Source organism: Cyprinodon tularosa, unplaced genomic scaffold (assembly GCF_016077235.1).
Source record: "Cyprinodon tularosa strain WSP-4 unplaced genomic scaffold, ASM1607723v1 ctg372, whole genome shotgun sequence".
In the NCBI taxonomy this organism is placed as follows: Eukaryota; Metazoa; Chordata; class Actinopteri; order Cyprinodontiformes; family Cyprinodontidae; genus Cyprinodon; species Cyprinodon tularosa.
Window position 1 is genome coordinate 257601 of NW_024039088.1, and position 14188 is coordinate 271788.

The 14188-nt window shown below is 35.4% G+C and overlaps 1 protein-coding gene across 1 annotated transcript in view; it reads left to right on the forward strand.

Annotated features, from left to right (window-relative positions):
- The first annotated feature begins 643 nt into the window (after positions 1-643).
- pcsk2 (proprotein convertase subtilisin/kexin type 2) overlaps positions 644-14188 on the forward strand; it is a 36933-nt gene continuing 23388 nt past the window's right edge. The window contains exons 1-5 of the mRNA XM_038296590.1: positions 644-1164; positions 2737-2841; positions 8291-8404; positions 8866-8974; positions 9656-9693. Coding sequence (XP_038152518.1) covers positions 979-1164; positions 2737-2841; positions 8291-8404; positions 8866-8974; positions 9656-9693 — 552 coding nt within the window. The 5' untranslated portion in view covers positions 644-978. The remainder of the gene's footprint in view (positions 1165-2736; positions 2842-8290; positions 8405-8865; positions 8975-9655; positions 9694-14188) is intronic.

Below are 14188 nucleotides of genomic sequence, written 5' to 3' on the forward strand. Positions count from 1 at the left end.
AACAGAAATTCTAAATACATATAAAAAACACGTAGCTATATTTTATAGCACTTCATATTTTAGATTTTTGTCTTTTCAGATGTTACTTAAGAACACCAATTTTGCAATAATATGTCCCAAATGAGCACTTTCTAGGACATCAGTATTGGACTAATTCTAAAGTCAGCCTCCTTTAACAATGACATATGGATATCATGAAATTACTTTAATAGATTTTTTTCACTATTAGTTCTATTTTATGTTAGTTTAATGTGATTTGTCTGTTTATTATCTTTATATATTCACTGTCATCCTCATGTACTGATTAAACAGGAGTAAAACTCGAAAGATTGTAGATGTTGATAAGAACCATTTGGACACTGCTGCTGTTTTCTGCTCACATTCAAATGACAATCTCAACCTTTAGGACTGTAGATATATTTGTATATTTAATGATATATTAATGCGAGTGTTTAGGTATGATTTGAATACAAATCGATTAGGATACATAAAAAATATATATATATCTGGTTATGTGTAACTTTAAAACCTAATCTTTAGAATTCCTGTCAACCCCGAGGAATTCTCCAAGGTGCTGAAAAGTAAAGGAAACAATGGTGCACACCCGTCAGAGTCCAATTGGTACAACGTCACACGCACGAGACAAGCCCGAGCGAAGAAGGTAAATGAATTACAGATGAGATAGAGGAGGAGAGACAGAAAGCTGAGGATGTAGTCTGGCTGGATCCACAGCATAAAACCCGACAGAGATTAGAGCATCTCAGCCAAACAACTTCAGTGGTTTCATCTACTGCTTCGCGACGAAGAGATGCGTTAATCTAACACCCCCCTTCCTCGCTCCACGTTCTTGTCCTCCTCTGCCTCTTTCTCCCCCCATCTCTAACCAGGAGCATCCCGCGCACTGATATCTTTTCTTTTTTTTTTTTTTTACTCCATCCTTTTGGCAATTTCAAGAGAACTGACAACAAGCCAGACACGATGCGTGGATATTCCCACTGTGGGACAGCCGTGGGATTTATGGTACTGCTGAATGCGTTGCTGACATTTACGACGCAAGCTACAGAAGGAGTCCTGACGGACCACCTTTTGGTTCAGCTGTATGAGGACGCGCAGGATGAAGCGCACCAAGTTGCAAAACAACATGGGTTCCATAGTGCACGGAAGGTATTAGGGATGCTCAGACTAGAAAGTGTTATGCATGCATTTTTGTCATATATATATATATATATATATATATATATATATATATATATATATATATATATATATATATATATATATATATATATATATATATATATATATATATATATATATATGTAGGAAATATTGACATGTTTGGAACATTTCGATCCACTCCCATTCTCACAATAGTTACTAGCTGTCTGTTAGACAATCAACCACAAGAACACTCATCATCTTGATGTGTTCTTGTGGTTTTTACTTCACCCTACTTTGTAAATTTAATGACGTCATTTCCACTGAAATGCAGCCTGATGTTTCAGGTTTACCCATTGGCCTATGGGACCAAATGTGTTTATCACCAATGTCCTTCAAAGGAGGAGGCTCCATGAGGTGTCTTTAAGAATACCTACCAGATAACATATTTTGTAAGAACCAAACAAAGAGTTGTGCTATTACTAATTGAATTTGAATCATTACCGTCATTATTGCATTTTAATAATTTGCTTTTTAATTTCATGTATGCTAAGGGAGGCATTTAATTCATATTTTGAGAAACATCCCATAAACATATTTTTGAGAAATGTAAATGACCAGCAGCAACATATCAAAGCAGTTGCTGTAAGATATTAAAATTAATTCCCTGAGAGTATGTGTTCCTTGTCAAAATAAATGTTTGGATGAAATTGGCTGCAGGCTCAGTCAGTGAGGCGTAACATTATACAAAATGCTGTCTGCCTTGTTCTGAATAGAGATCTCCTTAGACGTCCCACTGTTTCTGTTCATTTCACTAATTTTATTATAATATCTGTGCAGAAACTGTGCAGCATTACCAACTCTGAGATGTTGCAGACACTTGTTCTTCCCCTGACATGTACAGCCTCTTAGGTTATGTAATCTGTGGCTATATTGGTCCTAATGGGAGACGCACCATTAAACACTGTTTGTGTTATTTGACTTATCCTCTTTTATTGCCTAATTAACTAGATCGGGCCACCAAACTGGCAATAATCAACACAGCAAGATCATTAAAACGCATAATTACAAAGAATAAATGCATTTCGCTTAAATTTTTATCTTTTTAAATGACATTTTCAAGCAATGTCCAGCAAATGAACAGTGGTTTATAGGAGCAGTATTCAAATTTGCCTCATCATTACATTACAAGACTGCATCTGACAGGCACATCTGAGAGCATTTATTTTAAGGATTGACCTGCTCCCTGACTGTTACCAAAACATAAGGAGGTCTTTAATCTCTGTACAGTGCTGAAGGGGGACTCTGGATGATGCATCTTATTGCCCTGTCTACGTGATTTATCATGGTTCATTCCTCTTCTTCAGTGCCTTAAAATAGATCCTTTGTACAACCCAGGAAACCATAGTCTTTGTTTTGCATAGATATGACCCCATTGTCTTTCTTCTGCATTTCTAATGGTATGTTTTTATCAATGCATGTGTTTACACTTTTTGATAGCTGTTTTTGGATTGTTCTTGTATCTGTTTCTGATCGTGATATTCCCCTCTCTCTGTGTGTTTTTACATTTGAATACAGCTTCCCTTTGGAGAGGGCCTGTTTCACTTCTATCCTCAAGAGACTTCAAAGAGACGAAGTAAACGCAGCACTCGGATCAAACAGCACCTCCAAACAGACAGAAGGGTGAGTGTTAATTATATCTACTTTCGTCTGAAACAGTAACTTTTCAAATAGAACCCTTTATGGAGGTTTGGAAAGATCTATATTTTACTGTAAAAGGTAGGTAAGATTAACATAAGTGCTTTAGGAAAACAGCAACGCCTTCATTCTCCAGAAGACAAGACTAATTGTTTAATTTTCAACGCCTCCATTAAAATAGCTTTCAGTTATTAAGCTACTTAAAACACAAAATCATCTATCTCACTCTAGCTGTGCTGCAGTGGCCTGCTTTACCGTCTGATGAGGATGATAATAATTACTGTGGTGCAAATTTACATTAATACATTTATAAGCTCAGTCCAACTTCAACATCCCTGCTTTCGCTGACTTTATTTTTTACCTATTTCAGAGGAAGAGAAAATGTGTGCCTAAAACCTTTTTAAAGAATTATTTTTGGCTTTAGATTCCTTCTTAGGTCGCTGTGAAAGTTTTTCAGGAAATAAATTTGAGCATTTTAGTTTAGTTTAGTTTTTTTTTCTTCTGCAGGAACAGAGTTGTTTCTAAGCATGCCCTTGTTTCCACTGTATGCAGTTTTTCCAGTCTGAAACTGTTTTCATGTTAGCCATTTTTACAGAGCTTATATAATTCCAGATGAAAAACAGTGAGTAGACAAACCTTTAGGTTTTTGATTTTGCCAAAAGACATTCTTGAGTTCCATCAGATCATGTCATACTCCCCTTTGGCAACAGCAGGGTTTGAGTGACAATTCAATACATTAAATTATAAGCAAGTGTAGGTTTTAAGTAGCTTAGAAAAACATATTTTTACATTTGCACATAGCAAACAGTTAGTAGGAAATACATGCTTTTGGATTTGCTGGTGACCTCTTATACAGTAAATGCCCACTTTGAGTCTATGGAAGGCATGGTTGTACTAAAGCAATAGTCTGTTTGAACGCTGAAAGGTTGTGAATGAATCTGTTTGTTCCGGTGCCATTTGTCTTGTATAACTCTACGTGTTTAGCTTGGTCTATTGTTGGAGGCGGTAAGAGTGGAGGTCCTGCTGCAGACAATCAACTGACCTCTCTAATTATGGCTGTGAGAGGTGCTAATGAAAATAAATGTGAACCACTTCACCGAGCTAATGCAGCTAATGGAAGTGAGACAACACGGACATGCACAGGTCTACATTCCAGATGCTGAGGTTCACTCAGATGTTTAATGTGATTCTATGTGGATACATTGCAATAATTGGTTTCTATGCATCTCTAGACCATTAGGACAGGCTTTTTGTTTCCATTTCTTGCAATCTTTTGAAATTCATGGTGCGAAGTTTAAAAGTTACACTAAAAGCTGTTTTGAATATATTGATTTTTGATCCTTTTATTTATTTTTGTGTTAAAGTGTTAGATTATGACTTGTTGTACTTTTATTCAGAGTAAGAATTGTAACATCATGATGTGTAAATTCAGGGTACTCAATTCACAACTTTGTATAAGAACAGTGAGCCTACTCCCAGGTACAGATTGATAAAGTACATTAAGGCTCTGTAGTTTTTGTGTAAACACAAACATTTCTATAAATGGTGTTGTGGCATTTTGTAAATAAGGTAATTACAACCAGCTGTAGTTTCAGTTTAATTGCTCTTTAGTTCTCGTAAATATCCGTCTTTTCTTTTTTTAAATCGCAAACAATTCCCAACTTTGTACATTAAATAGTAAATACTGGTGTTTTTCATGAAAAGTGTAACAAAAAAACAAGAATAGTGAAGGTTCAAAGCTGAAATTACTCATTCCCAAAGTGCCAATGAATAAGAGTGACTCAATGAATATAACTGCTAAATTGTGAAACTAAAAAACATCAAAAAGACAATAAAATCAGATGGCAGAGGGAGAAGAAAATCATGTTCCTTTAAAAAAAACACTGCTAGATGTCTCTTTCTGTCTGAGTTTTGAAAGGTGGCAATCAGGTTAGTGTATACCTATCTCAAATAAACCCCTGAGCCACCAAGTGAAGTTGTGCCATAGCCATAATGTTTCACTTATGAAAGGGTTTATTGTTTTTTTTCAAGTTCCAGGTGTGATTGACTGAATGTACTGTATATACAAGGATCCCCAAAAAGATCAATACTCAAATGCTGAATTCAGCTACAATAATATTTTGGCATGGTATCGATACTAAGGACGAGTGTTGTTAGCATATTTTTGTGATTCTGTTGATGTTCCATGATGAGATTGAAGAAGGGGACTTTTTCCAAGTAAAACCTTTTTTCATGTCTTTAATTATTTGTCCTTTTTTATCTGATTGGTATCGAAATGGTCTTGAGTATCTAATATATTCCTAGATATCAATTTGGAGTTTTATATTGTATTATCTTGACAACCCATCGGTATTGTTTTTGACAGCCATCTTAGATTTAGTCTTTGTCTTGAGGACGAAAACTATTATTAGTCTTAGTTGCATTTTAGTCATTACAATATGTGATAGTTTTAGTCAGTTTTAGTTGACTAAAACTTAAAAAGGTTTTAGTCTAGTTTTAGTCAGTTTTATGTTGCAAAAAAAGTTAACCTTTACGATTGCCAATAACAACCAGATTCTTTACCAGACTGACAGCTCTTGCCTAGATACGACAATTGCTGGATGCAAAATGCTGCCGTGCAGTTTATCATTGCTGTTGGGCAGAAAACTTTGATTTATATAATTCAAAAAACCTTTTTTAAGAATTAATGCCCTACTTTATACAAAAGTGTCTCACAAAAGTTGGTTAATATAGCAGACAGGCAAGATAACAAAATGTACAATAAAGGAATGGTATTAGACGTACAAGGTTTCTATCCCTAAGCAACACTTTCTGATCTACTGTGAATAATGCGTTACACTCAGATAAAATAAACCGTCTTTAATCAAAAAAGCAATGAACAAAAATATTCTTCTTTCTACTTTGGCAATTTTTTGGCAATGGTCAAAGTAGATTTAAAATCACAGAGAGAACCTACATGTACATAATTGCCTTGTAATGCCATTTCAATCCAGACCTAAATTAAATGAATATGCAAACTAAAATGTTGACATATTCAAAGGAAACATAGAAAATATTTTAATGAAAATACAAGGAAACATTTACATCATAAATGGAAACTACAAAAATGAGAGAGAAATATTCAATCTATGTACATTTTCACCTGGTTCTTTATTCAACAATAAACAGAATGAAATTATATATTTTATCCTTTTGGTAGAAATTAAAGAATTTTTAGTATCACCTCTTGTGAGCTGGAGGAAATAAAATAATAATAATAATAATACAGAGATTTTTTTTCATGTTTGGCAGAGTATGATCAGCCACATATAGTTTATTAAGTAGCTAGAGCAGGAAGAGCCATACTGCTGAGAGCGAACCATCAGTGTGGAGCATGAAGCCCAGACCCAGAGCTCTTTGCGTGGATGGAGATGCATTTCTGCACAAGCACAGATGGAAGATAAGAGCAGAGTTTGTCAGAGTTGAGCACGCAGTACCAGACCACTCCAGGTTATTTTCTGAGACCCTGCCGCTGCTGCCATGATCCATCTGTGCTCCTGCAGCATGTGCAATGCTGCACGGCAGGTAGGTGGCAGGATCAAACAAGACGTAGCAGCACGGGTGATACCGCTTAGCAGATTACAGCACGATAATGCAGTTTAAACTTACCAACCGACGACCCGCTAATTTTCATTTAGTCTAATCTCGTCTCGTCGACTAAAACTCAAACCTATGACTAGTCATGTTTTAGTCATCAATGATCCATGTTTAGCTCATCAGTTTTCGTTATCGTCGTAAAAAAAAAGGGAGCATCAAGGAAATTATTTCGTCATCCTCATCGTTGACAAAAACAACTCTGCAACCCATATACACACATAGAGAAAATTGTTGGTTGCTTTGTTTAATAAAAGAAAAACTTGCAGTGGTCACAGAAATAGATTGAATCTGACTAAAGTAAAGATGAATACGTTGACACTGCTTTTTCACTATGCTTTATCAGAATATCAATAACATTTTGTTGCACAATCACTTAAGGCAATCATTACAATCTAAATGATTTATCTGTCAACGAGACTTCTGCATCATTCAGTAGGTGTTTTGACCCACTCCTCATGAGCAAACTGCTCCAGCTTTCTCTAGTTTGAAGCATCTCTTTTCCAGACAACATATCTCTACTCCTTCCAAAGATGCTTAATGGGATTTACTTAAGATAAGGTCTTATAGAAGGCCACTTCAGTATAGTCCAACTTTTTCCTCTTGGTTATTCTTGGGTGTTTTTAGGAGTTTCAGATCATTATCCTGTTGCAAGACCCACGGTCTACATCAAACACTGAGCAGCACATTTCTCTCTAGAAACCTGTGATAGTGTTGAGATTTCATTGAACCCTTCAGAGTTTCAAGACAGCCTGTGCCAGATGGAGCAAAGCAGGCCCAGAACATAATGCAGCCTCCTCCATGTTTCACAGTACTGTTGTTGTCTTGATATGCTTCATTTATTCCATCTGTGAACATAGAGCTTATATGCCTTGGCAAAAATATTCATTTTTGTCTCATCTGTTCATAGAACATTCTGCAAGAAGTCTTGTGGTGTGTAAACATGAGGTTTGACAAAGTCCAGTCTGGCTTTTTTATGATGGATATTTTATAATGAGAAATGGTGTCCTCCTTGGTCATCTCCCATTTAGTCCACGTTTGCTTAATCTATGGATGGTGTGATCCAACACTGATGTGCTTTGATCTTGAAGTTCACCTTCAATATCTTTAGAAGTTTTTTCTGAGCTCTTTTGTTACCATTCGGGTTACTAGTTTCTTTGATCTTGCAGCCATATCCAGGCAGTTTAGCTACAGTCACAGAAGAGCATTAACAAAAACAACTTAATTTGCTCATAATTAGACCTATATAACACAACACACACAATACCAAAATATTTTGAAAGAACACCAGCAACAATGATATATACTGAGAGGCTATCATAAAAGCATAAGAAACATTTTTTTATTGTATTGTGGGAGTTTAACAATAAAAGAAAAAAATTCTCATTGCAGGACACAGCTATTCATCCACCCCTATTTATCTGGGAAACTTTGGTGTGTTTGTGAAAATAATGGCTGTATATTCTTAGTTGTCTGGATAGAAAAGAAGCTATTGTGAAGCAGGTGAATCTGGAAGCCTGAGCTCCACCTGCAAGTGCTTTTATTAGATGGGGTGGAGAATTGATTTGACTGACAACAAGATCTTTTATGATGAAAACACTGTTGGGTTATGTGATTTCCTAAGTTCAGAACAACAGACAATGCAATATTTTCAGAGTTACAAGAAACCTGTCTTTGTTTCTGCTTAAATTTCCCAGCACATCGATTTCATTCTGCTGCTGTTTTTGTGTTTTGTTTTTATATCTTGCTTTGTGTTCACTCCTTTCTTGTAATGTGACATTTCTTTGCTTCTTTTTCCTAGGTAAAGAATGTCTTTGAACAGGGAGGTTTCAGTCGTCAGAAGCGAGGATACAGAAATATTAATGATATAGAAGTTAACATGAGTGACCCCCTGTTCACCAAGCAGTGGTATCTGGTGAGTAATCACCCAGCTAGCTGTCTCCATGCTGGCTGACCTTTTGCACCAGCCCACATTCTTCCATGTTAATTACTTGGAATCTTGGCCTTTTACATTCTGTTTTCTGAATCAACATTGATACTCATTTGATAAGCTTAGCCAATTCTGAGATGCCATATCTTTGCATTTGGGTAGCCTTGTTGCCTCTTGATGTGCTTTGCCTAAATGGCAAGTGTGACGTTTATGCAGTTACAACAGTCCCTTCATTTATTTGATGCACAGGAGGAACATGCTGCAACGCTGACATTTATGCCCCCTTCCTTCTTTTAACCTTTGGATTCTCAGCACTGAACTTTTTAAACCAGTGTTAATATCCCTTGCAGCGCATGCAAGCATGCTCTACCATTACTAATATCTTATTATTGGCTCACCTGGGTACTATGACTAATCAATGTTATCCATACTGTCCATGTGATTAGATAAACACAGGACAGGCAGATGGGACCCCTGGGCTGGACTTAAATGTGGCTGAAGCATGGCAGCTGGGGTACACAGGCAAAGGTGTTACCATCGCAATCATGGATGACGGTGAGCATTAAGTTTGCCTGAAATAATTTTTTGTAGCAAATATTAAGCTTGCATATATCCCCCATTGGTTTAATAAATTAGTAATTGTGCCTTAGATCTGTGTTTTTTTAACAGCTTTTATCCAAAATGTATAGCTCCATTGATTTGAATCTTGTGTAGCTGTACATGTTACTTGATTATAAAAGGAAAGCAGTGAAAAAATAAAATAAAGTCGTACAGTAAAATGTTAACTTTGAAGCTTAACTTGTTACTTTGGTGTAATGAATGTGTGTATAATGTGATGGACAAAAACTGCTAGGACCTTTCAGTATTCATATTTTAATGAGCAACCGTATTTCCTTTTTTTTTTTTTACCACAAATATATTTGACATAAACTTTTTAAAGCCTATGTTTTAATTATCACCATTTTTTTGAGTTAACGTTTTTATTATACTCACAGGCACATAAAAACAAAGCCCATCTAATTATTTTTTATATTAATAAAGTTATACATTTTATAGCAAACTATCCTTGATTAACTGTATTAATTCTATAATATTCATACAAAAATTTGTCTGATAGGACCTAATTTATCAGCCTATTGGCTGCTCAGAAACAAAAATAGAAAGAGGAAAAGCAGACTATTATGTCCTATTCTTTTACTTGATCTAATTGCATCACTTATTAATGTCATATTTCAGGTATAGACTATCTACATCCAGACCTGGCATCAAATTATGTAAGTACCTACCTTTTATTGAATGTTCTAATTTTCTTCCACTGCTTGGAAGAGCTGTTAATAAGTGAAGCTAGCATTCAGGATTTCATGGGTCTTGTGTGACTTCTCATTGGCAATGACAGGTGCTCTCCGAGTTGCCTTCATGGCTGTCGGGTCTCCTTGTATCCCCAGAGGATGCAGAGACAGGCAGACGGCCAGCCAAGCTGTTTAATGTTAATGCACAGTGCGCTGTGGCAGTCGCTGTGGCAGGCCGATCTGTCACAAGTGGAGATAATGCCAAAGTAGTCGGTACTGCATAATGTGATTTTTTATCTCTAGAATACTGATAAAACGTTAAAGGACATGAACGACTGTTTATAAGAACAAAGTTATGAGGATTTAATTTGACTTCTATATTGAACACAGTTCTGTGAGTGAAGGTGGGGAGATTTTTCCTTGTGTTTTGTTTATCTTCATTGATTTTTTATCTTAAAAATCACAATCCACCATCTTTTCTTAGACTTAAACATATTGCACTCAGAGCCATGTTATGGACATGTTTTGAGCGGTTAAAAAATATATTCCAGACTTTGAAGATCTTGTGTAGCGCCAAGACATAGCAAACTTGCTAAAACATACCCTTATGTCACGCCCTAATGAACAGAGGATTAATCACGTAGCAACGAAGCGGCTCGCAGTGTCTCTGGAGGAGCTTTAGAGATCAACAATCCAGGTGGTAGAAACTGCCAAGAGGCCAGTTCCACTGCAAATCTGGAATTAATGGCAGAATTTCATGATTTTTCATGAAGTATTGTTCAGTTAAATTATAAGAGGTTTCATTTACAGTTTACTATGAGAAGCAAAATATCACAGAAAACATGTTGAGAAAGTTATCAGAACAAGTTAGAACAAAATAAACTAGTTGGGCCTTCATGCAAAACCCAGGCTGAAGTCTAACCTTCAAGTGAGGCTATTAGGTAAGCTTGGGGTGTGGGGAAAAAAAATTGATTAGGCGATATATCGTTATTTTTCTGCGTCCCGATATAATATAATTTCTTTAGCTTCTAATATCTATCTTTTAAAGAATACATTTTTCCCTAAAACAATGGGGGGATATGCAGTACTTCCGCACTGCTGCTCCGGTAGATGGGGGCTTGGAGCTCTTTTGCTGTGCATACCCTGTATAGTAGAGGCAATTGCAGATGCAGACTGACTTAAACCCCATACAACATGGCTACCAAAATAACTGAATGATCAATATCTTTTAATGAATATACTGAGTAGTATAGCGCAATATAACTTGATATATAAAATATTGTGATGATATCGCATTGCAACCCAATTACGCAATGCATATCGTATCGCAACATGCTTGCCAACACTCAGCTCTATACTTAATACCTAATTCTTATTGTGAATCCTCTTTTTTTTTTTAGCAGGTATAGAAAAGCTTGTCAAAGGTAATAAAACTAGGTGGAGAAAAAAGAAGGGCGATCCTTGATAAAAAAAACAACAACAAAAAAACTGTTAGAAACTAAAAAATCTGTCTGTCTGTGTATCAATACATATAAATGTATTTAACAAAGGTATATATTAATGTATAGGTGTACACGTAAATTTAAAATACATATCTGTGTGTGGACTTGTCAACATGTTTGCCTGGGTTTGCATGCACCCGCCTGTGAACAAAGATGAGCTGTGGCCCAAAAATAACAGGCAGGCTCAGCTGTGAAGATGCAGGAGCATGCTTCACTAGATTGATGCAACATGCTGTGCTGTAGATCCCTTGTGTGTATGTGGGTGTGTGTGTGTGTGTGTGTGTGTGTGTGTCTGCTTGTTTGAGCTAGATGGTGTCCAGAAAAGAATGACACAGCATGACTGATATGGTTTTGTTAACGTTGTCATGGTGTTTTCAAACCTCCTACTGTCAGCTGAATGAGAAATTTCATAAAATATCATTTGAGCTCATCACATCTTTTACTTCTGTTTAAACTAAATGTGCTTTGGTTATTTCTACACTTCATTTTGTGCTGTGGTGTAACAGTCATGCACAAAATGTTCATAAATTATATTATGGTATGGTAAATTAAGAGTGAAACTGTGTTGGATGCAATGAGAAATTCCTAACATGGTGGTTTCTAATTTCATGGCACATTTACCTGCAAATGCCAACAGCTAAAGTACTGTGACAGTTTTTTAGATAAAATGGATCTCTATTGAATTTAATAACAAACTGATATAACCACCAATGTGTGCGTTTGTTTAATTTCTACATTCATTAGTTTAGATTAGGCAGAGGAGGTACAGTTTGACCTGCTTTCTGCAAAGGACTACAGTTACCGGTACTCTTTTTATCTTTCTGCTTCCCCTGTCTGATTGATCCTGCTACTGACTACAGTGCTTGGTTTCAGAGTAACAGCAAGACTGATAGGTGACCTTTTTTCCCCTTTTGCCTGTTAAATAAAACATGCATGAGAGGAGAAAAGGTGAATTGCGGAGTTTAGAGTCCCCCTCAGAAGGACACTAACTCTGCAAATGGGAAGTTAATGCCTAAAACATATTAAACAATAAAGATAACTGATTTTGTAAGAGAAAGTGGATATTGAAACAACTATATATAACTCCTAAGTATAAAAAAGTATAAAAATGAAGTTATCGGCCATTTTTTATTTGCCATGATAGAAAAAGATAGTCAACCCATGCTTTATCCAGCAACTAGAAAAAAAGAAACAAATAAAAATTGTCAGTGTTTTGAAGGAAATAGAAAGGGTTCCATCTTGAGATTTTTTCCCCCTCTGTGGTAAAAGATGGGCTCTGATGTGCCATGCAATCCAATGATAAATAAGTCATTATTAATTTGGTAGACACAATTAGTCACTTTTTAAATTAGTTTTGTGCTGAATATTACACAAACTTATCCTTTTATAGCTCATAACAGTAAGAGGAGATATCACTTATTAATGTCCAATGCCATTTAACGCTAAAATAATATGAAAATAGAGTAGAAGTTTGCAGGTAATTACATTGAAATACATTTCAATAACTGAGACTAGCCTGAAATCAAGGAATATGCTACCTTAGATATTCTGTTATATCACTGACCAGAATTTATTAACCCAGGAAGGCATTTCTGTAACAAATAACCTAAATTAATTTATTAGGCATCATTAAGCAAAGCAAAATTATACACCTTTAAATAATATAGGGTGACTTTAAACTTAAAGATCACGAATTGGAGCTTGTGATAAGTATTAGGGTTATTCCTATTAAGTAGTATCAAAATAAAGCTAATCATACTTTTCATGGTAATATTTATTGGAACTTGTGATATTTGGTTTAGACATAACAATCACTTGCAAGTTATATTTGCTTATGTTAAAAAGCATACAGGTATCCAGCAATCCAGGTAATGCCAGCAAAATTGCAATGTATCAGTCTGCCTTCATTTTCAACAGAGACAGCTAAAACAAGAGTTTGATAACAGATCCGAGATTATTAAGACTGGTGTTTTATTTTTGTTCCAATACTTTCCCTCTTGGTGTACATATAACTCTATATGGATCTTTAAACAAAAAATAAGAAATTGGCAGCCTTACTATGGTAAGTCCACATGTTTTTTTCTTCTTTTAAGAGCCAGGGGTTGCCAGGAAAACATGAAGTGACTAAGGTTTCAGTAATTCTCTACCTGGCCGCTTTCATGACAGCAAGGAAACAGAGTCTGATTGATAGCAAAATATATGAGTTTGAGAGGTCCAGTAAGTGATCCATGGACATACTCCCATGTTATTCATTACCAAGGCTCTAGGCTTTTCACTTGGTTTAATGAAACAGAAAAAAATATCAACGTGGCAAGACCTAAGGATAGTTTGTTTTCTCCTCAAAAATGTTGTGCTACAAACAATGGTCTTACATTTGTTTAAAAACATTTTTCTTTGTCTCAAGTTTCATTGTGGAACTTTTTAAAAACTTTTGTTATTTTAACTTCTTATATTTACTTTAAAAAATTCTTTAATTTGAAAAAGTCTAACAAAATAAGAAAACAACAATTTACTCAACATTTATTTTTGACAGTTACAGCTAAAGTGTCTAATCTCCACACATTTCTATAATTATTGTACTTTATAAAAATGTATAATTACATTGAATGATTTGAGAAAAACTTATTGCCTTAAACCATTCAACTCCAAACTAGTAAGATGGATTGAAATTCCAATTTAGTATTTCATTTTTTTTGTCAAGATTTGAGGGGAATATAAATATTTGATTGTACTGTTTTATTCTATAAAAATAATTTTTAACCAATAAGTTTACTAATACTGCATTATTTAGATCAGGGGTCTTCAAGGTTTCCAGGCCAAGGACCCCCAAACTGATGGCGAGATGGAGCAGGGACCCCCTGATTATATATTTTGTATGGAATTGTTGTTATATCAAACTGGTCCTATAGTCAATCTATTACATATGGAGTAATGCAACGAATGTAATTTGGCCCTGGGATTATTAAAGTATTTCTGAT